The sequence below is a fragment of the Microtus pennsylvanicus genome, chromosome 10 (assembly GCF_037038515.1).
Source record: "Microtus pennsylvanicus isolate mMicPen1 chromosome 10, mMicPen1.hap1, whole genome shotgun sequence".
Classification (NCBI taxonomy): domain Eukaryota; kingdom Metazoa; phylum Chordata; class Mammalia; order Rodentia; family Cricetidae; genus Microtus; species Microtus pennsylvanicus.
In genome coordinates, this window is record NC_134588.1 from 50,256,841 (window position 1) to 50,281,666 (window position 24,826).

At 36.2% G+C, this 24,826-nt stretch overlaps 1 protein-coding gene across 5 annotated transcripts in view; it reads right to left on the reverse strand.

Moving 5' to 3' along the window:
* Rasal2 (RAS protein activator like 2) overlaps positions 1-24,826 on the reverse strand; it is a 287,723-nt gene that overhangs the window by 129,709 nt on the left and 133,188 nt on the right. For all 5 annotated transcript variants that reach the window (XM_075988340.1, XM_075988343.1, XM_075988342.1 and 2 more), the window contains one exon: positions 16,096-16,219. In XM_075988340.1, coding sequence (XP_075844455.1) covers positions 16,096-16,219 — 124 coding nt within the window. The remainder of the gene's footprint in view (positions 1-16,095; positions 16,220-24,826) is intronic.

A 24,826-nucleotide genomic window follows, 5' to 3' on the forward strand; every position in this document is an offset into this window, starting at 1 on the left:
CATTTTTCTAGCTTTATACTACATTTTGTCTGCCTGTCTTTTCAGCTTCCTGTCTCCACTCCGTATAAACTACCTATTCTTTCAATCCTACTGCTATTCAAATATAAAAGGGGAAGAAAAACATAACCAAGTATTATGCAGGAATATTCAAACTGAGTGTCTGCACATGAAGACTTAACACTCCAAAGATTTATACCTTGCTTTCTACAAGATAAAAAGAAATACTGACCCTTGTACAATACAAAGTTACATCATTATAAATTTGTTTATAGTTGATCTTAGAGCACACAAAGCACAATGAAATTAATTATTCATAGCAATGCTTCAAATAAAAATAATGATTTCCACAAGTCCATTTAAGAGAATTAACAGTGAGTATAAGCCATAGGAAGAGATTTCAGTTCAAAAATAACAAACAAAACAGAAGTCGGAGTTCATGTGTGACAGAAATGACTTTCTGAAAGCCCTGCTTGCTGTGGGAGTAAGAGGCTGGCTGTCCACTCATCAAAATGCTGCAATCAGTTTTCAAATTTTGTTACTAATATTAAACAACAGTAGTGTTATTTATAACAGAGTACAATAATCTTTTCCCAAATGTCAAAAAAAAAAGTTCATGCACATAATCTCAACTGTGAGGGTTTCTCCTGAAATGTTTTTAAAACATTAGACTCTGCAATTATTTATTATTCTTACAAAAGTTCTGAATGGTAGTGAGTTCAGGTCAATAATGGCACTGTTAGATATCTGAAGGAGAAATTATAAGACTACTCTATTGTACTATGAAAAAAAGAACATTTACTTTCTGCAGTTCTAATACTTGACAAGATCTTGAATCTGAGATCCCCTGTTGAGGAAAAATTTTTTCTTAAATATAAATATGCTATTCCAATATTCAATACTCTTAAGGATGCTCCAAGAACTGCCACAGCATAGCACTATCTTTAATACCATGCTATGTGCCCAGTCTTGGAGTTCTTGTTGCTCCACCAGGCATGTCTGCTTTCTTATTTATCATTCAAAATCCAGATTCACAATTATTTCTTAGTATGGCATATCTTAACTTCCACAGTAAGAGCTGATCATCTTCCTGTGTAGTGTCCCTTTTCCTGACTCCATTTCTCATGACAATCCACACAAGTTCTGATGTCTAATGTCTCTTTTCCCCACCACAGTGTGAGGTACATTCTGGGAATGGAAAAATGGAAGGAACTTTCTTCTTGCTTTCCACCCAGCTCCAGACATTATGAAAATATGCATGACATCAGTAGGAGCTTAATAATTGATAGAGGGACAGGCAGAAGGATGAGTATGTTTCATTTATCATAACCTTATAAATATCTAGACATAGTACACTTTAGAATAACTTTAAAACAGGGAGATAGTACATCCATTTCATATGTCATAGTGTAACTGAAGTAGCCAATTGAAGGCAGCAGAATTAGGTATCAAGGAAAGATAGTTACTCAGCTAGAACCTACTCATAATGAGCAAAATCCTGGCCAGCAGAAGTTGTTTCCAGTATTTCCACCTTATTTCACTGGTGATAAGCCTATAGTCAGCTGCTATGCTTACTGCCTTGGTTAGGGAAACAGCTTCTGAAATGGAGACTTAAAGAGTTCAATTAACGTTTAATCCTCTGTTACAGCACTAGGACGTTCTCAAAAGTGCTGGGAAGCAGGAGGAAATGCTTCAGTATGCAGTCATTAATATGCTACAGAGTGGTTAACATCCATGGTCGTAAACCTGATCACAATTCAGAACAGATCATTAGGCGTCAACCATGTTCATTTCAGATAGGAGAGACCACCTGTCTGTTCATTGCTGTAACCACAGTCAGGTCTACATAGTAAACTGACGGTTTGGCACAGACAAAAGTTGACTCCTAGGGGCTCTATCTATGCAGGATTCCAAGGTTAGTATCAATAAGCTTTGTCTTCATGAATAAAAAACTAAGAGAATTTTTCTAGTTATGAATCAATGAAATTATCCATTCTTTTAAATTTTTGAAGACTGTGGATAATATATTTCCCTTCATGATTAACAAAAGTACAGTCAAAGAACTCTTTGTTCCAGGTATAGAATTCAATGTACTAGTCACTAAAACTCTAAACCACAAATGCATTGTTCTTGAAAAAAAAAAAAAGAACACAACTTAGCTATCTGCACATAATTAAAAACTTATACATCAAATTTATTCATTTTCGAACAAATCAACAAGCAAGCAATTCTTTAACAATTATCCTCTACTCTTCCAAGCAGAAACACATCTCAGTAGCAGCCAGGCTGAGGTGTACACCAAACTGTGTAGACACTGGCTCTTGTACTTATGCATGTTCCCTCTTTTGAAGAGCAGATGGGTCATAAACACAGCTTCTCTAAACACAAACACAGCTTCTTTTAATGTTGGCCTACAAGGAAAGGCATTTTGATAATGTGTTCTTCCTACTGAATTCCAAGAGTTCACATTAGAAAAAGAAACCACTGTTTATAATTCTTATGACAAACACCAAACTCACCCACTTATTCAGAAATGCCACTAAATTTTAAAACTAATTCCAACACACACACACACACACACACACACACACACACACACACACACACACACACACTCATTCTACTCTGATGAAAAGGCCGCAGAAGACCAGAATTTCCATTAAGTCATATAGATAGCAGTATAGTCGCATGTTTTAGGAAGGGCACTTGACAAACAAGTGATAATAGTCAGATGTTTCTTGTAAACTTGCAGTAACGAATTTGAAGCCAGGCAGTAGTGGCACACACCTTTACCCCAATACTTGGGAGGCAGAGAGAAACAGGTGGATCTCTTTGAGTTTAAGGCCATTCTGTTCTATAAAGTGAGTTCCATGACAGCCAGGGATCTTATGCAGAGAAAACCCGTCTCAAAAAGAAAAAGAGGAAGAAAAAAACCTTTGAGAATTACCTTGCTCTGCATCAAATACATTTCCTTACCTTGACTGGAATTGGCTGAAGGAAGTAGCAAAGGGAAAGGCCCTATCTGTCTGCTCTTTAACTCTGGCTTTCATGTGAACAAAACAGTATTGCAAAGAAAATTCGGAAAAATATTAAGTGGGATAGACACAAGGAAATCATATTGTTTTATATCATTTCAGCAAGAATATCCTGTAAGAATAAGGTAATTAAGTAATAAACAACAAAGGGCATCTAAAAGCATTTTGGGGATAGCAATAGATAATAATAAATATTTCGGAATATACTCATACTCACACAGCCAAGACCATGTTTACATCTCTCTTCATTTATTGTAAAAAGGGATTTGGGAACTGGAGAGATGACTCAGTTAGTACCTGCCTTGCAAGCATGAGTTTGATCTGCAGAACCCAGTAGGGAAGTAGAAAAAGACAGATCCCAGATTGTTGGGGGTAATTGGCATGTTTCAAGTCCATGAGAGACTCTGTCTACAAAAACAGTATGGACAGATACTAAGAAATGATGTTTGAGGTTGTCCTTAGACTCTGTATACATGTGCACAAATATGCACTTGTGTATATGCAAACATGTATATATATATATATATATATATACAATAAAAAACCAAAATACATGAAATAGAATCTTAACTTATTTCTTTAAAATATGACTTTAGAAAACTCATTTTCCTCAATCGCTTTAAAAACAAATACAAAATTGCCTGTTAGGTTTTTTGACCTGTTGAGTTAATCTGCTTTCACAGCTCAAACATGATTCTAGACATCTCGTAAAAATACAAATTGCAGGTTACTTTCAATACAAATGATGGCCATAGGTATGTGGTCTCTATTTCTACAAAATCTTTTATTTAGATAAAAGATGAACTCTTTTGCTACATTAAGACTTGGCATATGAATACATAACATGTAAAACAACTCATACATGATATAGTTCTAAATAATTTATCAGGTAGTTCATTCAATTTCTATTATTACCTAATATGCAACTGAAGCAAACTAAACTTGTTGCAGGAGCTCCTTCCACTCCTTCAGCCATACCAACCCTTTGGGGCATGGTCTCTCTCTCTCTCTCTCTCTCTCTCTCTCTCTCTCTCTCTCTCTCTCTCTCTCTCAAAAAGCAGCAACTGCCCTCCTCTCTCTCTCTCTCTGGCTTCCAGCTCCACTTTGGGCGACTAGGCTCCCTTCCTGATTGAGCAGAGGGCCGTTGTCTGGGACAGTGATCTGTAAGTTTTTCCCCCTTAAATAAATGACCATTCTATTAATCATAATTCCAAACTGGTGTGGGATTGTTTGTGACTCACACCTTCATAAACTGCACTAGAAATAAAAGATAAGTCATAAAACATTTTAGTTGTGAGCCTAACCTTTAAAGGCTGAACCATCTCTCTAGTCCCATAAAACATTTTTTAAAAAGGCAAACTACCTAAAAAGAAAATTCTAATGCTAATTTTCTATGGGGCTGAATTCTAAAATAAACAACCTAAGGGACAAGTCATCTATCCATTTTACAGATGAGGAAATGGAAACTCACATTCCATGAGTGCTATGTCCAATCTCAATGTGGTAGTACTAGAATGTCTACTTGTGCTGGCTGAGTACTATTCCCACGTCACTGTGGTACACTACCAAACTGCTCCACATTTTTCTATTTGACTGGCATCTGGGTTTGTTTTGCCTCTTCATAGCTTCCTGAGCTTCCCAAATTTTCTATATCAGTTTCATATAAGAGTTTCCATATTATACTAAATTTCATTTGTCAGCAGAAATTATTTTCTTTAGTATGTGTAATTATAGTATGCAATATATATTAGAACCATTTACTGAGATTTTTTTTGAGAAGGCAGTCTACATACATGCTTTTTTATATATTCTAGTAATTAAAGAGATCAACATTAACCAGAATCTGAAAGATTGTTTTGAATGATATGTGAGCAGATTCACGACATTGGTCTTAGTGGAGCCTGGAAGAGGGACTGATTTTGTTTTGTTTTAAATGCAGAATGCAATGCAATGAGTGAGCAAAGCTTTGGTCTCAAACTGTTTTTACTTCCTTCCTCTCTCACTCTCTCAAAGAAAAAAAAAGAAAGAAAAGAAAAGAAAAAGAAAAAAACCAGGTTTCTTTGTGTTACATCTCTGGCTGTCTGGGAACTCATTCTGTAGACCAGGCTGGCCTTGAACTCATAGAGATCTGCCCGCCTCTGCTTCCTAAGTGCTGGGATGAAAGGCGTGACCACTACCACCTGCTCTACTTGTTCTTTATTTTAAAACATAATTATATTGAGCAGGATAGTAGATTTAACCAGACCACATCTTTAAGAAAAAGTGGTTCTCAACCTGTGGGTAATGACCCATTTGGAGTTACATATCAGATATCCTGCATACATTATGACTCATTACAGTAGCAAAATTACAGACATGAAGTAACAATGAAATAATTTTATGGTTTTGGGGGGTCACAATACATGAGGAACTGTATTAAATGGCTGCAGCATTAGGAAGGTTGAGATACTCTGTTTTATAAGAAACATAAACACTATATTGATTACATAATTTTTGCTTTGTAGATATTTTACTATTTTTTCTGAGAAAAAAAAAAGAACACCATCCTTTAGTGAAAGATCTTTTAAAATATGGCCCTGGATTTTTTCCCGTTTTAATTGAAAAAATTTTTTTCATCTACTATATTCTGATTATGGTCTTCTCTCCCCCAATTACCTCCCAGACCCTTCCCACTTTCCTACCTACCCAAATCAACATCCCTTTTTTCTTTTTCCTTTTAAAATACAGGCATCTAAAATTAACAATAATAATAAATAAAATAAACCAGAATAGGACAAAATAAATGATGGAGGAAGGTCATTGGTTAAAATAAAAGAAGCTGCTTGGCTCTCATTGGTTAAGAGATAGGTGGGAGGAGTAAACAGAACAGAATGCCGGGAGGAAGAGGAAGTGAGGTCAGACTCGACAGCTCTCCTCTCCGGAGCAGACGCAAGAGAGACGCCATGCTCCAGGCTCCTGGGCAGACACACGCGATGAAGCTCTGAACTAAAATCTTCCCGGTAAGACCGGTGTTATACAGATGATTAGAAATGGGCTAAATTAATATGTGAGAATTAGCCTAGAAGAGGCTAGATAGAAATGGGCCAAAGCAGTGTTTAAATGAATACAGTGTCTGTGTAATTATTTCGGGGCATAAGCTAGCCGGGCAGGCGGCTGGGGTTTTGGGGACGTAGCCCCGCCGCCCATATTACTACAAATAAATCAAAATAGGACAAAATAAACCAACAGAAAAAAAAATCAGTGAAAGAAAAAAATCACAATAAACTTACCGATGATAATACATAAGCAAAAAAAACTCTAACACACACACACACACACACACACACACACACACACACACACCCCAGATACAAAGCACTGTGAAACAAACAAAAAAACCTCCAAAAATACCACCGAGTTTGTTTTGTGTTGGTCATTTACTTCTGGGCATGGGCCCTTAAGTTTCGTTTATATACTGGTACATGACACTCTTGTTGGAGAAAACTATTTTTTTCCTTTAAGCGTGGTTACCAACCTGAGATAGCTCTAGGTTAGAGATGGGAGCTTGTGTCTATTTTTCCTCTCACAATGGAACCCCATCTGGCTTAGACCTCTGCAGCCCTATGCTTGTTGCCATAGCTTCTGTGAGTTGATATATGCATCAGTCCTGCTGTATCTAGGTCTTGTTTTTTTGATGTTTTCTATCCCCAATGGCTCTTATGATCTTTCTGCAGAATTCATGAGCCTTGAGGAGAGGAATTTGATGGAGAAATCCTATTTAGGGCTGAATATTCCAAGGTCCCTTATTCTCTAAATAATGTCTAGTTGTGGGTCTCCGTATTTGTTCCCATCTATGGCAGGAGGAAGCATCTTTCAGGATGGCTGAGGAAAGCACTGACTTATGAATATAGCAGAATGTTGTTAGAAATGATTTTATTGTTATGTTCCTTTAGCACAACACTATTACATAATTTTCCCCGAAGCCTATGACCTATCTAATCTCAGGTTCCTGGCCTCCCAGGCAGGATCAGAAATGGGTTCCATCTTGTGAACCAATCAGATATGTGTGGTTACCCCCACAACTGTTGTGCCACTGTTGCACTGGCGTATCTTGCAGGCAGGTCACCATTGTAGATCATAGGGTTTGTAGCTAGGTTGGTGTTTGGCCTTCTCCTCTGGCAGCATACAAAATACTTTCCCTTCCTGGTTATCTTTTGGTAGAAAATCCAACACCATTCCTGTGAGTTGCAGTTTACTGAGGAAGCACGTAGTTTTGCTCAACTTATCCAAATCATGTAGTTTCCTTTTCCTTTTAGAAAACATCCTGAGTCACCATAAATCTAGGTCAAGTCTCTACAATAAACCTCAAACTGCATTATAAACAACCCCAAACCCCATCTCTACCTTCATCACACAACAGACCGTTAAGTTATTACTGTACTTTTCAGGAAAAGAATGTGTCTAACTATGTAAATGAAAATGGAAAGGACAATCTCATGAGATACAGAAATAGAACGCTTTCTGAGCGGTCAAAAATGGGTTTAGTGCAATTCCTTCATGCAACAGTCACCCACTGAACCCCTCAGAACAACCTGATGGCTCTTTTTTGTTTGTTTGTTTGAGACAGGGTTGCTCTGTAGTTTTGTAGCTTGTCTTGGAACTAGCTCTTGTAGACCAGGCTGGCCTTGAACTCACAGAGATCCACCTGCCTCTGCCCCCAGAATGCTGGGATTAAAGGCGTGTGCCACCACCATCTAGCTAATCTGATGGCTCTTGTGGTGAAACCTGAGTGCATAAATCACAGGCCTGCATCTATGAGGTTCCCATCTAGTAACTAAGATACACAACAAAAACTTACTGAAAACATAAGGGCACGCATCCAAAATATTCATATAGGTTAGCACAGATAAATCCTCATTCTGGAGAAGCTGAATGGAAGAATGAAAAGACTGGCAAGAGATTTCAGCTAATTCAGGCCTTTGGATAGAGCACATTTCCATAAAAAAAAAGGTAAAGGTAAGGTGGAGGAGCAGAGCAAGATAGTGCAGGTGGATGACCAATGTGAGCAAGCACCACAGTGTCTGAGACTGCCTGGGAATCCTGAAGCAATCCTGTCAGGTCAGAGCCTGAGGAAGCTGTGCAATGAAGGAAACATGACATTACAAAGCTAGGTCTAGGCTCAAAGGCCTTCAGTACCAAAAAAATCTTAATCTTATAGTACAGAAAATGGAGATATAATAAAGGTGTTTGAACAAAGAAAGTAATATGATTCAAATAGTCCTCAGGAAATACCAAATGAGCTGCACAGTTTTAAAACTGGAGGAAATCAGGGTAGAAACAGATACAATGGCCATATTAACAGAAACAGTTATGACACGAGAACTGGTTATGGAGATAGAAAGGAACGAAGAGGGTAGATACACAGAGATAATGGTTTTGGTTTTGACCATGCTGGTACAGATGTTCACATGACCAACTGGAATCACAAGTCTACATTAAGAGAAAAGCCAGAAGCTAGAAATAGAGATTTTGAAGCTATTCATATAGAGTTGATTGTTTGGAAACACAAAAATAGGTAAAAATGAACTAGATAGAAAAGACAAAGCAAGTGAAGCAGACCAAGAATACAATTTTATTGTTTGGTTTTGTTTTGTTTTTCTCCAAGACCGGGTATCACTCTGTAGCTCTGGCTGTCCTGGAACACACAATAAAGACCAGGATGGCCTTGAACTCACAGGGATTTGCACATTTCTGCTTCTAAAGTGCTGAGATTAAAGGGCACACCTGGCTGCTACTACACCTGGTTCTTATGCTGCATATTTAAAAGAAGAAAACAGGGGAGCTAATGTCCTAGGGAATTATCTTGATAGCAGTCAGTGGGATTCACACTCCTAAAAAAACAGTTTTAAAAACTGTTTTGCAGTGCTGTGGAGACCCAGGCCTTTAATCCCAGCAGAGGCAAAGATTTCTGTAAATTCAAGGCCAGCGTGTCTACAGAATGAGTTCTAGGGCAGCCAGGGTTACACAGAGAAATCCTGTTTTGAAAAGACAAAAAACGAACAAACAAAAACCCAAACCTAGCTATTTCTTTCTCTAGTCATTCTTTTACAGTTTTGTTTACCTACAGTAAGGAAAGAAACTAGATTTTCCTGAATAAGGCTAAAGACCTCTTGACTTCTTTAGATTACTACAATCTAATAGATTAGAAAAATATCCTCTGCTCACGCACCATGCAGAGCAAAATCTTTACTTTTTTATTTGCATTTTTTATTTAATTTTTTTTCATTTTACATACCAACCCCAGTCCCCCTCTTTCTTCTACCCCCTTCACCTTCCCACATCCACTCCTCTGAGGGGAAAGGCCTCCCTTAGGAAGTTTGCTTTTTTTTTTTTTAAAGAAATAATGTCAAGCAGTCAAGACTAAACTGGAACTACTTATTCCCCTTCTTCTACCTCCTGAGTGCTGGGATGACAGGCATATGTTCCATACCCAGTTTTATGTGATCTTGGGGACTAAACTCTGACTTTTGTGTATGCTAGGCAAGCAATCTACCAACTGGGCTACAAACCCTAGTTTAAATATTTTTTTACTCTTGGTTGACACATTTTTATGTACTTATGAGGTACACAATTAGGTTTAGTTCACATATACACCAACTAATTATCACCTCAGGATAATCAGAATACCCATCACCCTAATGTTTACTATTTCTTTATGGTGAAATATATTCAAAATTCTCTTTAGACTATTTAGAGATAAATAATGTGTTCTGTGTAACCTTGTTCACCCTGCTGTGTTTGTTACAAAACCTAGTAACACATTCTTCTCTAACCAACTGTCCTCACATCCTTTCCAATCTTCAATCACACCCCCACTTGAAGGTAACCATTATTCTATTCATAATTTTTATGAAATCAGCTTTTTCAGATTCTAATTATAAGTGAGATGTGCACAGGGTGTTTATCCTTTTGTATCTGACGTATTGACCTAATGCCATATAGGTACATCCATATGATTCAATTGACAGGATTTTATGGCTGAACACTGTTCAGGCTTTATTTCTGTTTAATTTTCTAATACACATAATCTCACATGTAAAATCTAAAATAGCTGATCTCAGTGAAGCTGAGAGAAGACTGGTGTTTACGTAGGCTAGAGATGAGGTGGGTTAATTAAAAGAATAGATGACCAATGGTTACTAAGTCACAGTTGGAGATGAACAAGATATCCAGGTGTGCTTTCCACACTGGTGAGGTCAGACAATAACAATAGTTCACTCTAGTTTTCAAAAAGCTAGAAAGCATTTTAAAAGTTTTCATCATTAAAAAAAAAGATAGATGTTTGAAGACACAACTATGTTTAGTCTGCTTGAAATATTATGCAATGGACACATGTATTAAAATCCAATCCCCATGGGGTGGTGGTGGCGCAGCCTTTAATCCACTGTCTTGGCAAGCAGATCTCAGTGAGTTAGAGGCCAGGGTGGTCTACAAAGGGAGTTCTAGGACAGCCAGGAATGTGATACAAAGAAACCCCATCTCAAAGAAACAAAACCAAACCAAACCACAACAACAAATCCAATCTATCCTCATTTATATGCTATGTTTACATTTTATGCATCAATTAAAAATACAAGAACTCAGTGTTTTATGTAGCATCTAGTACCTGATATATATATATGGTTATCTTTCTGAAAATAGAGAAAAATTACTTTCAATTTCCAGTTGACTTTCTAGTCACCATGCCTACATTTTTTGTTTTACTTTTGTTTTTCTGTTTGTCTGCTAGTCTTAGTATCTGTCTTTCACTTTGTTTGCTAGTCTAGCGAAAGCTTGTATCATGTTTCTCCTCTTCTGCTAGTAAAATACAAGAATAGTGTTCTTCTAAATATTTGCTTGAGGGCTAATAACGGCAAGGAAAGTAGGATGGAGAAGTCTCATTCTGTAGTGTGCAAACATTTGTTTATTTACCCTGTATTTGGTAAAATACCTTGCTTTTAATTTCTCCTGCTATCTCAAATCTGGATACTTGGGTTACTTTTGGATTTGTTTATCCTCCCTGAAAATATAACTAGAGATATAAGTAGGGAACACAGTAAAATGAGGAGAAAAACCCATGACCCAGGAGTTAATGGTTCTTTCAATGTTATGGCTCTTTTACCATAACCTAACTGTTACTAGTTTTGAGTGAGAATGTCAGTGAGCAAGCATACATATGCACACATGTGTGCTTGTGTGCTTGTGTGTGTGTGCTTTTGCCTTTCTTGTTTTTCATATGCTTGAAAGACTGAGTCTTTAAAGTAAAATAATCCTTTACCACAGCTTTACTAGGGCTTGGATGAAGTGCAGTTAGAAGCTGAAGTTTCATGTGCTATTTCTATCCCTAAGTATCCAGGTTGAATCTAAAAGTTACTCCTAATTGTTTATCCACTCATTCTCTCTTCCTATCTGACCTTCCAATCACAACAGTGTTTTATTAATATTAACATGTGTTAATATGTACTACTACTATCAATTAGCATACATAAAATTAGAATACATTAACAACGCTTTGGGGTTGATTAAGAGAATCCTGGGCCTGGGTCACATTATAAAGGACTGTACTATCTTGTTTTTAGGTACCAATCCCTGTATTTTGAATGTGCTGAGAACAACAACCTGTTCGTTAGTTTGTCTACACAAAGGACTTGAATAACTGTACTTTATTTGAGACATTTTACTGCCATCTGCTGGGAAAATGGTGAAATAGCTGCAAATCGCCCCTAGTCCCCTTCACAAAAATAAGTAACATACTATGCCAGGAACACACTATGCCAGGATGAAAATGATAAGAGAGCAGATTAGAAAGGCCTCTTTTTGTCAGCTGGCACACCTGATAGGACAGTTGGTAAAAGCAGAAAAACAGAAAGAAGAGGAAAAAGGGAAGGAAGAAGGAAAGGGAAGGAAAAGGGTAAGGAAAGGACAGGACAGGACAGGACAGGACAGGACAGGACAGGACAGGACAGGACAGGACAGGAAAGGAAAGGAAAGGAAAGGAAAGGGAAAGGGAAAGGGAAAGGGAAAGGGAAAGGGAAAGGGAAAGGGAAAGGGAAAGGGAAAGGGAAAGGGAAAGGGAAAGGGAAAGGGAAAGGGAAAGGGAAAGGAAGAAGGAAGGGAAAGGGGAAAAGGAAAACTACAAATCAAAATTCCTGTTGAACACAGATTTTAAAAAATTTAAATCAGGCAGTGGTGTCACACGCCTTTAATCCCAGCACTCAGGAGGCAGAGGCAGGTGAATCACCCTCTTTGAGTTGGAGTCCAGCCTAGTCTATAAGAGCTAGTTCCAGGACAGGCTCCAAAGCTACAGAGAAACCCTGTCTCAGAAAACAACAAACAAACACAGAAAAAAGGAAAGAAAGAAAGAGAGAACGGCATAGTAGTCATTAATATCCCTACACTAATACTGCCACCATTAACAGGCATCCCGTCCTTTATCTTTCCTCAGCTTTATTCTTCATTAGTTCTCCTTACTCAATCAGTCACTACTTACCGAGTATCTATCAACCTGCCATCCCTTTGACAGGTATAAAGTGACCTTGCTATTCAATTTCCTCTCTGAATATACTATCTTTCAAACCATTTCAGTATGGCTTCTGCTATTATCATACCACCAAAACTGCTATTTTACACTAAATTTACTAAGAAACTTAATGTCCCTAAATACCAAGATGTTTGATTCTTTTTGTCCTTATCTTAATGCTTCCCTTCAGTAACATATAATAAAGTTGATAGTAATTCTTAACTATCCTCCTCTCTGCTCAGTTATTTTGTCCATTTATTTGACAACATGATCTTTGCACATCCCCCCACCCCACCCCCAGATTTGGTAAGTGTAACACTCATACAGAAAAGTGCTCAAAACTCATGAACTATCCCAAAGTGGACCTGAGTGGTGCAAGCACTGCTTGAGTCAACAAAAGGGCATTGAAAGTACTCCAGACGCTTGCCATATCCTTCCATCTTGCTAATTCCTGCCTCTTCACTCCCCTGACTTCTAACACCACAGATTAGTTTTGCTACTTGGAGCTTCATCTAAATGAATGAGCCAGCAGGCACCACTGGGTGTACTGTTCAATGAATTCTTTAGTAAAATACTGTGCCAAGTCTCTCACTCCTTTTCCACTAGGAAACCTGTACATATACCAAGTCAATCATGTCCCATCATAGATCTTACAAGCATACTGTCTTGCTCCATCGTTTGCTTTTTAACTTTCTTACTAGTATTTTGACAGTTTCTAATCTTCATCAATTAAATCAGTTATTTTCCTAATGATTACTGCTATTTGTCTTCTGTTAAAGACATTCTGCAAGTCTACTGTGTTACTCCTGTTTTAAACCTACAACACATCTGAACTGGTTCTGAGCATGATTTAGGAAAGAAGTGAAGCCCTATACCCTTGTTCTTCATTAGGATTATCTGATTGACCTGACACCAATGGCTGAAAGGACTGCCCACCTTACTGCTCTTTCAGGCCTTCTTTGTAACAATGTATGTCCTACATAAAAGTATAACCATTTCAGAATTCTGAATTCTGTTCAATTAGATTTAAACAGATGTGGACATCATGAGGTTAGGTATTCATGTTTTGTTTTCTTCTACTCTGCCCTATTTTTGTTTTTGTTTTGTTTGTTTTGACATAGTGACTTTTATAGACTGTGGCTGGCCTGAAACTTGCAATGCAGACCAGCCTGGCCTTGGATTTACAGAGATGCATCTGCTTCCGCCTCCAGAGTGCTGGTATTAAAGGTATACACCGCCGCTCCCAGATATCCTGGCTATCCTTGGTCTATGCATTTCTAGGTGAAATTAAGACTATATGATAACTTAGAAAAGTAATCTCATTCAGTAATTTCAATCCTAAGAGCTGACAAAATACCACCACAGAATACTGTTTTCTATGCAAAAATGCTACACACACATACACACACTTTTCTCCCACCTGGTGTTAAGGACTGAATCCAGTCTTTCATGTATGCTAGGCAAGCTCTCAAACACTCAGTACAAATCTCCCTCCCACACTTTCACTTATTTAAAACCTTTTATAATTTTCTATCTCGAAGTTCTGCACACCACATTAGATTTCTTTTCCTAAATAGTTATTGTTGTGTGATGATGTACTAAGCATATTTATTTTCAATTTCTACTTTCAGGCATACAGAGATACCAGTAGAAATAATTAATTAATCTTTAAATACTTATTTTTGTTTCTGTATGTATTTTTATCTTGTTAAGTAAAAGAAAACCAACACACATGCGTGCACATGCACACACATACTCTTTTTTAGTCTTGAGACTGGCACCAAATGTGGCAAACACAAATGTTCAATGGAACATTCAACAAAAGGTGATCCTGCCTAAAGAAAATCACCAGGAAACTAATACAAGATTCAACTGGCGTGAAAAAGATTATCTCCAGAGATAAGTTTTGCCCTCTCATATTAATAAGGATAAATTTCAGAGCTAATTTTAGGAAACAACTCTCAAAATGGTCACTAAGTCTCATTAGGAAGGACAATCTCCAGACCTTTTTAGAATAAAAGCCAGAAAACGGCTTGAGACCAGACACCTTTGCTACCCGCCATCTTATTTTGTCTTTAAGAACAGTACCTGGAACACAACAGATATTTAACTACGTACTATATAGTCATTAATTGTCTCTTCTAGAACTCTGTAGTAATTCTTCAGACTATGATTGTACTTCCTCAAAACCTAAGCACTTCAACATAGCAGAAACAATGAAAACAGGAAATGAAAGCTGGTAGCCCTTAGCCAGTTTAAATATATGCATTATCAGTGCATGTGAAATAAAACAGCTATAAAACACTTACGCTCTGTTAAGTTTTTAATATTATGTGGCCCAACATTGACTTCAACACATGCTAAAGTGGTTCAAAGGAAACCAGATGACCAGAATATGGTTTCTTCAAAGAATAAACTTGGAAAGAATATTAGCTAGCCTAATTTTTTTAAAAGGCAGAAAGTTTTACAAGACATAAGGGAAATGAAGGTTTTAAATTATGGCCTACATTTAGACAACAAAAACCTTAGAAAAACAACCTAAATCAAAGAATTATAGACAATGACCACCACCACAACTGACCATGTATCCATGAGTATAATGTTTAAAGTTCATCAACACATAATAGTACAATGTAAAAGTACCAAAGCAGGTACTATTTTTCAAATTTCTTCATTAAATTGTGTATTCCTTTAAATTACTGTGCTAGTTTAATTATTTAAATATTGCAAAATGATAACACCTAATAATATATAGGATATAAAATGGTGGAAAGGCTAGCTGCTTTGATATTGAACAATTATTTTGGAATATAACAATTGAAATGTGTTTAGGATGTTTCTGATTTGGGGAACAGTGAGATCATCACTAAGCTATCCCTGATCTGAAATGGAAGGGGTTAACATTTTTCCGTTATCTACTTGAACACTGGTCTGAATATAATTTATGTAGAACATACAAAGTTAAATTATCGGGGCTGGAGAGATGGCTCAGCTGTTAAGAGCATTGCCTGCTTTTCCAAAGGTCCTGAGTTCAATTCCCAGCAATCACATGGTGATGCACAACCATCTGTAATGAGGTCTGGTGCCTGCAGGCATACACACAGACAGAATACGGTATACATAGTAAGTAAATAAATATTTTTAAAAAAACAAAGAAATTATCCTTCTCTGACAACAGTGAAATCACCAGCAGCTATGAAAAGGGTGTGTCTCAATACCAAGTTCCTTCACACAGTGACTGGAACAATACTACCAATGCTCTGAAAACCCAGAGATCAGCAATAGTGCAGAAATATGCCATCCAACTTGCCTAAACCAAACATCAACCCTACGGAGTAGTGCACAGATAAATTTATTAGCATACAAAAACTGCAGTCGCTTGCTTATACTCGATGAACTTCAGATCTGAATTAACAAGCTATTGACTTGAACAAACAGGTTTAACAAGAAACGTATGTTTCACTGTAGCAGAGACAAATCCACCAATCTTCCAATAAAACGCAGGGATTCCTTTGTTTAGCTTACCTAGTTTAGCGGTGCCCTCTGGTGGGTATTCAGGAAACTGACCCTCTGAAGGGACGCTGACAGTTCTCCTCAGGCATCGCCCTTTGGTGGAATCTGTCTGCTGCTCCTGCCCTTCCACAGGTATCTATTTAGCCAAGGAAAAGAGAGAAAACAAAATAATGAACTTGTCTAAGTACTTCCTGACTGAATAATGTTTTAATTAATGAAGATAATAGTGTGGAATCAGATTTGAAACTAGGAAGAATGTAGAAATGAAGTGTAAGAGATGTTAAGATTACCAAAGCTTTTACAGGAAGCTGCTCTTTAGAAAGAAAACTGAAGGATCTGGAAAGGCGAGTATGTAAATTAGCTGTCCTGGAGACAGTACAAATCCTCTCTAGGTGTGAACCTGCTCTGGAAGCTCAGAGAACAAAATATAACACCCACACAAAAGCCTCCTCTGTATCAGAAACTGGTTTACAAACTTTAATTTTATCCAATATTCAAAGACAAATGTTGAAACAAAAGCTGACCATGAAAATTAAGTTTCAATAATCTCTGAAAAGAACATTGGTTTTGTTAAAGATTTTTAAATAGTCACCCAACTTTTATTCAGTAGTAGAATCAAATAATTAAATTTAGTTAATAAAGTGTATTTCCAATGCAAACATAGATAGTCGCACAGGTACAAAGATAAAACAGCATATTCTATCTCAAAAGGGTGACTGTTTCTGTAATAGTAAAAATTATTAGTTTCAAAACCATACTGAATAGTTATTTGTATAAATGAATGAGAACAATGAATGTTTTTAAAAGTCAATTCAGCAAGTTATTATTGCAGAATAATGGATGGCATCTTCGGGGGGTGTGGCATAGCAGTTTCTTCACATTTCTGGAAGATGCAGTCCAAGGCCCCAATGAACCAACTGATGCCTGAAAATATAGCTATTATAAAACCCTGTGTATATTTTTCCCTACACAATCTATGACAGATTTTATGTTGGAAGTTACATGCAATAAAAGATTAATAATAATAACTAATAAAACAGAACAATATAAAGTTACTGAAATGTCATTTTTTTCTCCATTACTACCCCATGTTTCAATAAATTTATCTTACTTTTATCTTTTCATTAAATGAATGGAAGCACTTCACAGTTTCTTTTTGGCATCAGAAGACTACTAGCATCTACTTTTAGGTTTCAATTATTCTAAAGTAAAACAAATACTTAAAGACAAGCACCATCAGAATAACACTATTTAAAGATACTATACAGAACAAAATGCTTTAAGAATTAGAATTGTTCATCTCTGGTATTTTTATAAAGTACTTCTGAATTATGTTTGGTCATGGATAAGTAAAACTATAGAAAACAAATCCATTGACTATTCTAATGCTGAAGTAATGGGCAAAGATTTTTTTTAAAACAAATAATAATTTCTAACTTTCATCACAAACTGCATTAGTTTGTTAAAGTATGTCAGTAACTAATCAGTTATAAATTTTCTTATGCTTCTTGAATTGTTTTTTAAGAAATCTCAGTTAATAATGATTAACATTTAAGACTAAGAAAATATGTGGGATCTATATTGTAACAAAGGGAGCCCAGTAGAACAGTAGGGAGTCTTTTCAGTTACTGGTACAAAGTCAATCAGGTAATCTTTATGATGATTAAGGGTATGGGACTTGATTTATTCCTTATACCACATACAAAACTAGTTGCAGAGCATGTTGGAGACCTAAAAGAGAAAAGTAACACAATAAGGCTTGCAGAATGCTACTGTGATGATCTTGGATATGGGGAAAATGTCTTTAACAGTAGACAATACTAATCATTAGGAGGAAAACAGATAATCCTGCATTGTGAAGAGGCATTATAGTTATCTATTGACATCTGAGGAATAATGTATATTCCAAGGACTACAATCAACATGCATTATATCAAATGATCCAGCAAAGCAGAAGCAGGTAGACTTACTTGAATATGACTTCTGCAGTGATCTATAATCCAACCCCTGGTAACTGGGGTCAAGAACATGATAGCTTTCTGTTATGAAGCACTCAAAGAATACACATCCAAGCACTTCCTTAGTACTGATAGTTTACACACTCTTTACAAGACTAAATATTATTCTCCCTTCATTAGATGAACTATGCTTACTCTTCATACAGCAAGAAATCAAAGGGTAGAATTAAGAAAGATAAAATTGCTAAAACAGAGGCCACATAATCAATAAAGGTATTCCTTTAAGTATTCCTAAAATACTAAGTAATAAAAACACCATGAACTGTAACCTACGTCATCCATCCTTTTCAAAGTAAACTATATCTTCTCTAGTTAAATAATTAAAGAGTAGCACTAGAAGGCTAATTGACTTTTGCTTTAAAAGGCAAAAGTAACTTTTACTTGCTCCAAAAGTAGAAACAATGAGAGTAAATTCAGAAAAGAAAAAATTGGAATCATTGAGCAAATAAACATAACTAGTTGTAATGGTTTTCAATTATCTATTACCTGAATAAGCATTTAAGCTTTACAAAAACATGAATTGCTTATAGTGTTTCAGGGGAAGATAGTTTTCTCCCTGTGGAAATTTATAAAGATCATATCCATGAAAAGGGATACAAACTCTATATATACTATATACTTGGTTTCCACAATAATGACAATAATAATGAATAATAAAAATGATGATAAATAAAAATAATAATAATAATAAATCAGCCTTACTACTTGGGCCTAAAATTTATAGTCAATTATTCTCTTCAAGTCTTATCAGAAATGCTTCATTTCTAATGTTTAAAGTTAAACTATTATCACACATTTTATTCAAAATATTTTCTCTAAAAAATTAGGTTGTTTTACTCTAGATTCAAAGAAAAGAAAACATCATGGGATTTAAATTTCTTTTTAAAATTTATTATTTATGTATTTACATAGTGTGTGTATGTATGTGTTATTTCATGCCCACACAAGCCAAGAGAAGGCATTGACATATCCCTTCAAGCTGGAGATAAGATCAGCTAGCTATAAACTACCTCATCTGAGTACTGGCAACTGAACTCTGTAAAAGCACCAAGTGTTCTTAACCACTGAGCCAACGCTCCAGTATCCCTAAGATGAAATTTCTCAAGAATATTTTATTGTCTTAAAGTCTAGATTGCTCCTTAGATACAATATTTTAAAGATACCTATTTATTGGTAATCTCATTCCTTTCAAATGAATCAAATCAGAGTTGACAAATCTTAGGATTCTGTTACAGAGACAGTTTCAGATAGCAATTTTCTCTTTTGACTATTCTAAATTTATTTGACCACGTCATACTACTGTTTCAAGAATTGTTCTTAATAACTTATACATCTCCAAGTTTCTATGACTTAAGAATAGTTTTTACATTTCTTTGGCCTTGGTTGGGCTTCTGTATCAGTCTGGAGTCAAAAAAAAAAAAGGAAGGAAGGAAGGGAGGGAGAGAGGGAAGAAAGGAGTGAGGAAGAGAGAAAGGGAGGAGATAGAGAGAAGAATTAAGCACTTTAATTCCTGTCTTCTATAAAAGAAGAAAGCAGAAAACAATAAGAATAATAGTTTCTAAGGTGTGTTTACAACAAAATAAAATGTAAGTTTTGGTTTCTTTGTCCTCTTGGCAAACTATGACACCTGCAGTGCAAGGTGGTACATGTAATATTTATATTCGCATACGTACATATATGCTTCCTATAAATTATGTTTCACATTACTTATAATCACATGGAAATTAATTTCAATTTATTCTGGAATTAACAGAGTTTTACAATTCACATTCTCAGGCTCCACCCACACTCCCTAAATCAGAAATGTGGTAGAGTTCAGTGCTCCTTTTCAACAGGATTCATGTGCTTACTCCAAGTTGACAGCCACTGCCATACGGTATAGTTTTTTGTCCTTCCTACCATGGATAAGCTTCTCAATATAAGACTCCCAATTTTCCTCAAATTGTAATCATCCAATAGGGCTTTGAAGCTGTACCAGTGTTAAGACATTCAAGGAAGGTAAAGCTGAGGACTGCTCATCTATTTTCAATGTCGCTAACTATTCTACTCTTAAATCTCGGTCATAAGCTCTTAGTAAACCAAGATACATAAACTACTTAGCTTTACTAAACTTCAATTTCTGTGTTTTTGAGGTATGGCCTCCCATAGATTCCAGGAGTAGTGAAGTTAGTTTAAAAGAATCTCTCCCTGGCAAGTTCAGGCCTCTCAGATCAGTATAACAGTGAATATCTCTTGTGTTCTCAATCCTTAGTTGTCCTCTGGAAAACCTCTTCCCTGCAAAAACGTAGTAGAACTCTTGGCCAAGATCTCTAAATAAGCTGCTGTTCAGTAGATCTGCACTTCTCCGGAGGTTCTCTGCCTTCTCAGCTTTAAGTGTGGATTGCTGGGCCACAATTGGGAAATTGTCCATGGCAGGTAGCTGCAGAAAAATGACCACTGCAGTGTTAGGCTGCACTATCCAACAATGAATGATAAATATGTGTATTGGGGGAGGGGCTGGTTTTATTGTTTACAGAACAAGGATTAGTCACTTTATCGTATCAATTACTTTATCATACCTGGTGACAAATACTTTTTCTTTTACTCAAATTCTTACAACAGATTCTTTACTAGTATCTGCTCCTTAAATGTGCATTTTAATACATGCTAGTTCACAACGCAGATATGATCATGTCATTCTGAGGCTTACCGTCCTTTGGTGGTTCTCCTTTGCTCCAGCAGTGATTTTCAAAGAAGAGGTGTTATGTTTGCAGGGGAAGGAGATCATTTCTACTTCAACTAGAACACAAGTCTCTTCAGCCTTTTAGGAATTGTATATAAGTGTTTCTACTATGATAGGGCTCAAAAGAACTACCCCATGAAGTGCAAGCTCCTCAACAGAGTACACAGGTTTCCCACAACCCGGTCACTCACTCGCTTTGTGTCCAATTTCAGATTTTATAGCTCAGGATACCAATTGCTTGCCCTAATATAGCCCCTATTTTACAGTTCAGTGCCCCTGTTTCATTTATTCTCTCAACTTTAAACACCATCACTGATTTTTTTTTCCTATTCTGTACCCGTCAGAAAAATTCCTATTCATCTTAAGGTTCAGGGTAGATACTGGCACTCCCAGGACTCTGCCCTCTGTACTAATGCCCTAATTGGCCATTAAAATATAATTGTCTTAGCTTCCTCCCATAACAATCTTTCATCACCCTAGTTATTATAGTGGATTTATGACTTTCAACTAATTTCATGTAGATTAACAGTTTGTACCTTACAATACCCAAATCTTAAAATAACCACAAAACCACAAATGAATGAATAAATCTTTTATGGCAGGATGGGGATCATTTTAGGCAAATAAAAAAAAATAATATCAGGAAAGAGATTAGTTAACATGCATTTTTAAAAATGTGTTTTGGAAGAAGGATAGGCCAAATGGCTAGAGCTTCTTAAGAGACAGAAGCAGAGGAGAATACCAAAATATATCATGACACACTTAATACCACAGGCCATGTATAATTCAAAAAGCATTGGGAAGCTACCCACGGCTTTAAATATGACGATCCTTTCTTTTTCTTACCACTTCTTCTTTCAATATATACTACATTTTGATAATCACCCACTACCAGTAAACGCTAAATGATATATATAGTTAAATCAAGGTTCTTTAGTAAATGAATTACTTCTAATATCCAGTTTAACTGTATGATTCATCAAATATCACTTTTAAAAATACTTTTTATTTTATGTGTATGTGTGCAGACCCTAACACATATAGGTGTACACATGTCCACAGAGGGCAGAAGAAGATATCAGATTCCCCGAAATTGGAGTTATTGGTGGTTATGAGCCATCCAATATGGTGCTGGGAACTAAACTTGGATCTTTTGCACAAGCAACAAGTACTCATATGCAGAATTTTCTGTCCTGTGAGACAACTCCCAAATAACCACAAAGAGACGTAATATTAATTATAAATGTTTGGTTGATAGCTTAGACTTGTTACTAACTAGCTCTTACAATTTCAATTAATCCATATTTCTTATTTATGTTCTACCATGTGGCTTGGTACCTTTCTTCAGCATGGCAGGATCATCTTGCTTCTCCCTGCATTTCCAAGTGACTCCACTCTCCTTCAACTCAGAGAGCTCTCTCCCTGTCCACAAGTACTGCCTCACCTCTTTCTGCCTAACTATCGGCCATTTAGTTCCTTACTAAACCAATGAGAGCAACACATCTTCACACTGTACAAAACAATTATTTCACGACAAGTACTTTAGCTGTTCATCTCTTCAGCCTCACTTTTTGTCTTATTTCTGTTAACAAGTTTGTTAAAGAAAAGGAGACCTTGGTTTTTATCTTTGCAATTTCTAACACAGAAATGCACAAACAGGTGAACATTACATTTGTTAAATAACTAGAAAATTATTCTGAATGAAATATGTCGTGGATACCTAGTCCCAGGGTTTACCAGTTAATTTTCAGATGTTCTGCAAAGCCCAACTGCTATTTTCATCAATATATCTAAGGATATATATATATCTTTGAGAAAAATATATTTTAAAATTACATTATGACTGCCTTGCTGCCTACACGACTAGCATCCAGCTTTAAAATCCCAAACAATGGGAACTTGAGAGATGGCTCAGTGTTTAAGACCCCTTGCACTCCTCCAGAGGGCCCCGGTTCAATTCCCAGCTCCACCCAGCAGCTCACAACCATAAATAACTGTAGTCCCATGGGATCTGATACCATCTTCTGTGTGTTTTACATGCAGACAAAACACGCATATACAAATATAAATAAATTAATAAATTTTTAAAAAGATCAAAAACACAGAAAGCATATTTAAGAAAAATGGAGCTAGGTTTACCTTGACAGGTTAACACTGCTAAAAGAAACTCACAAACTCAGGTTTCTTCTGTAGTGTGATGTTGGCTACACCTGAGAGAGCATGATTGCTTTCTCTATCATTTCCTCTCTACTCCTTAATCTGTAGTTTACTTGACATTATCTCTTGAAAGGAAAATGGAACTCAGAGTCGCTCAAAAGCCTCAGATGCCCACTTTAAACAGGCTTTGGATCAAGCCTTATGAGTTTCTCCTTGGACACATGCAATTAAATAAATTTCATAACACATAAGCAATATACATGCAAAAAAATCACTGAACCAATGAGTTTTTTCTTTCAGGGTGACATTTTGGCAAACTTCTTTTAAGATTTTGCCAAGATCCACCCTTCTGCTATATTCCCAAACTGCTAATTTAGTATATTTATCATGTTCCATGTGTACCCCTCAAACAGATTTTATCCAGTCTGACAAGAAACACATAGAGATAAAAGAGGGCATTAAAAAAAAAAACAAAAAAGGACAAAACAAAATAGAAAACCACACATTCAACTTATGAGTGATAACTAGACTATGGCAATAGTACCTGGCTAAGCACTCGGTTTAAAGACATAGCGGGTCTCTTGATTGACCTTTAAACAAAGAAATAAATACTTCCAAGATAAGCTGATTAGAGTTTAAAACAACCTTTTGAGGTATTTTTAGCAGGGAAATCATTAAACTCTTCAAAAAACTGTCAACTATTCAATAGAAGTTCCAAGTTATCCTTCTGTGTGAATAAAAGGCAGGAAGTATTATATCACAATCCTTCCAAAAAAATGAATTTCCAATCATTTCCTCTAATTAACAAGATATAAAACGTTTTTTGGATAACAGGTACAACAATAGTTTCATATTTTCCTTTTTTAAAAGACTTAATAAGCATTTCTGACTTGATAATGGTAGAACAAATTGCCTGTCTTAAGGCGATAAATACTACTTTATACAAAAGCATCATCCTTTCATCGTTCCTTACTTAGCTCAATGAAACATTCTTCTTTCTAGCTCAACTATTTGTTTCCATTTTCTTTTACTCGTTGCTCCATATGACTGACAGAATTCTTTGTTTAGGAGGCAAATCTGACAATATCATTAACCTAATAAACAGGTTCCATGACGTGCAGGATCATTTAAGAAAGTAAAGCCTAAATACTCTACCTTGGTCTCCTGTTGTAGAAATTCCTGCAGCCAGTAGCCTTTAAGCTACCCACCAACTTGGGCGTGGCCTCTTATACTATATATGTTAATATAATGCACATATCTTCTCCATCTCCCTCCCTCCCCTCCCTCATATCTTAAAAAAAATTCCTTAATCTATAAATTTACCATTACATGGATGACATTTTGCTATCTGGTTCAAACATAGATACTTTAGAAAGAATGTCTGAAGAAGTAAAGAAAGTTTTACTTAAATAAAGATTACAAATTGCTCCTGAAAAAATAAAGAGAGGAGATTCTGACAATTAAATAGGTTATAAAATAGGCTTACAGAAAATTAGAAGACAAAAGGCACAAATTAGGAGAGATCAATTACAGACTCTTAATGACTTTCAAAGATCACTAGGAGACATTTCCAGTCTACGAACAGCTGTTGGGATAACACCTGATCTAAACAAAACTTTAGATGGTAATAAAGACTTAAATAGTTCCAGAGAATTAACAGCTAAAGCTGGAGAGGAATTGATTACTGTTGAAGAGAAATTACAGGAGGCACATGAGGATAGGGTGAATCCAAATCTAAATTGCATTTTATTACCTTTAATTTCATATTGCCTTCCAGAATTTCTCCTACAGAAATTTTAATGCAGAGGGAAGATAACTACCTTAGAATGGATATTTTTACCACATA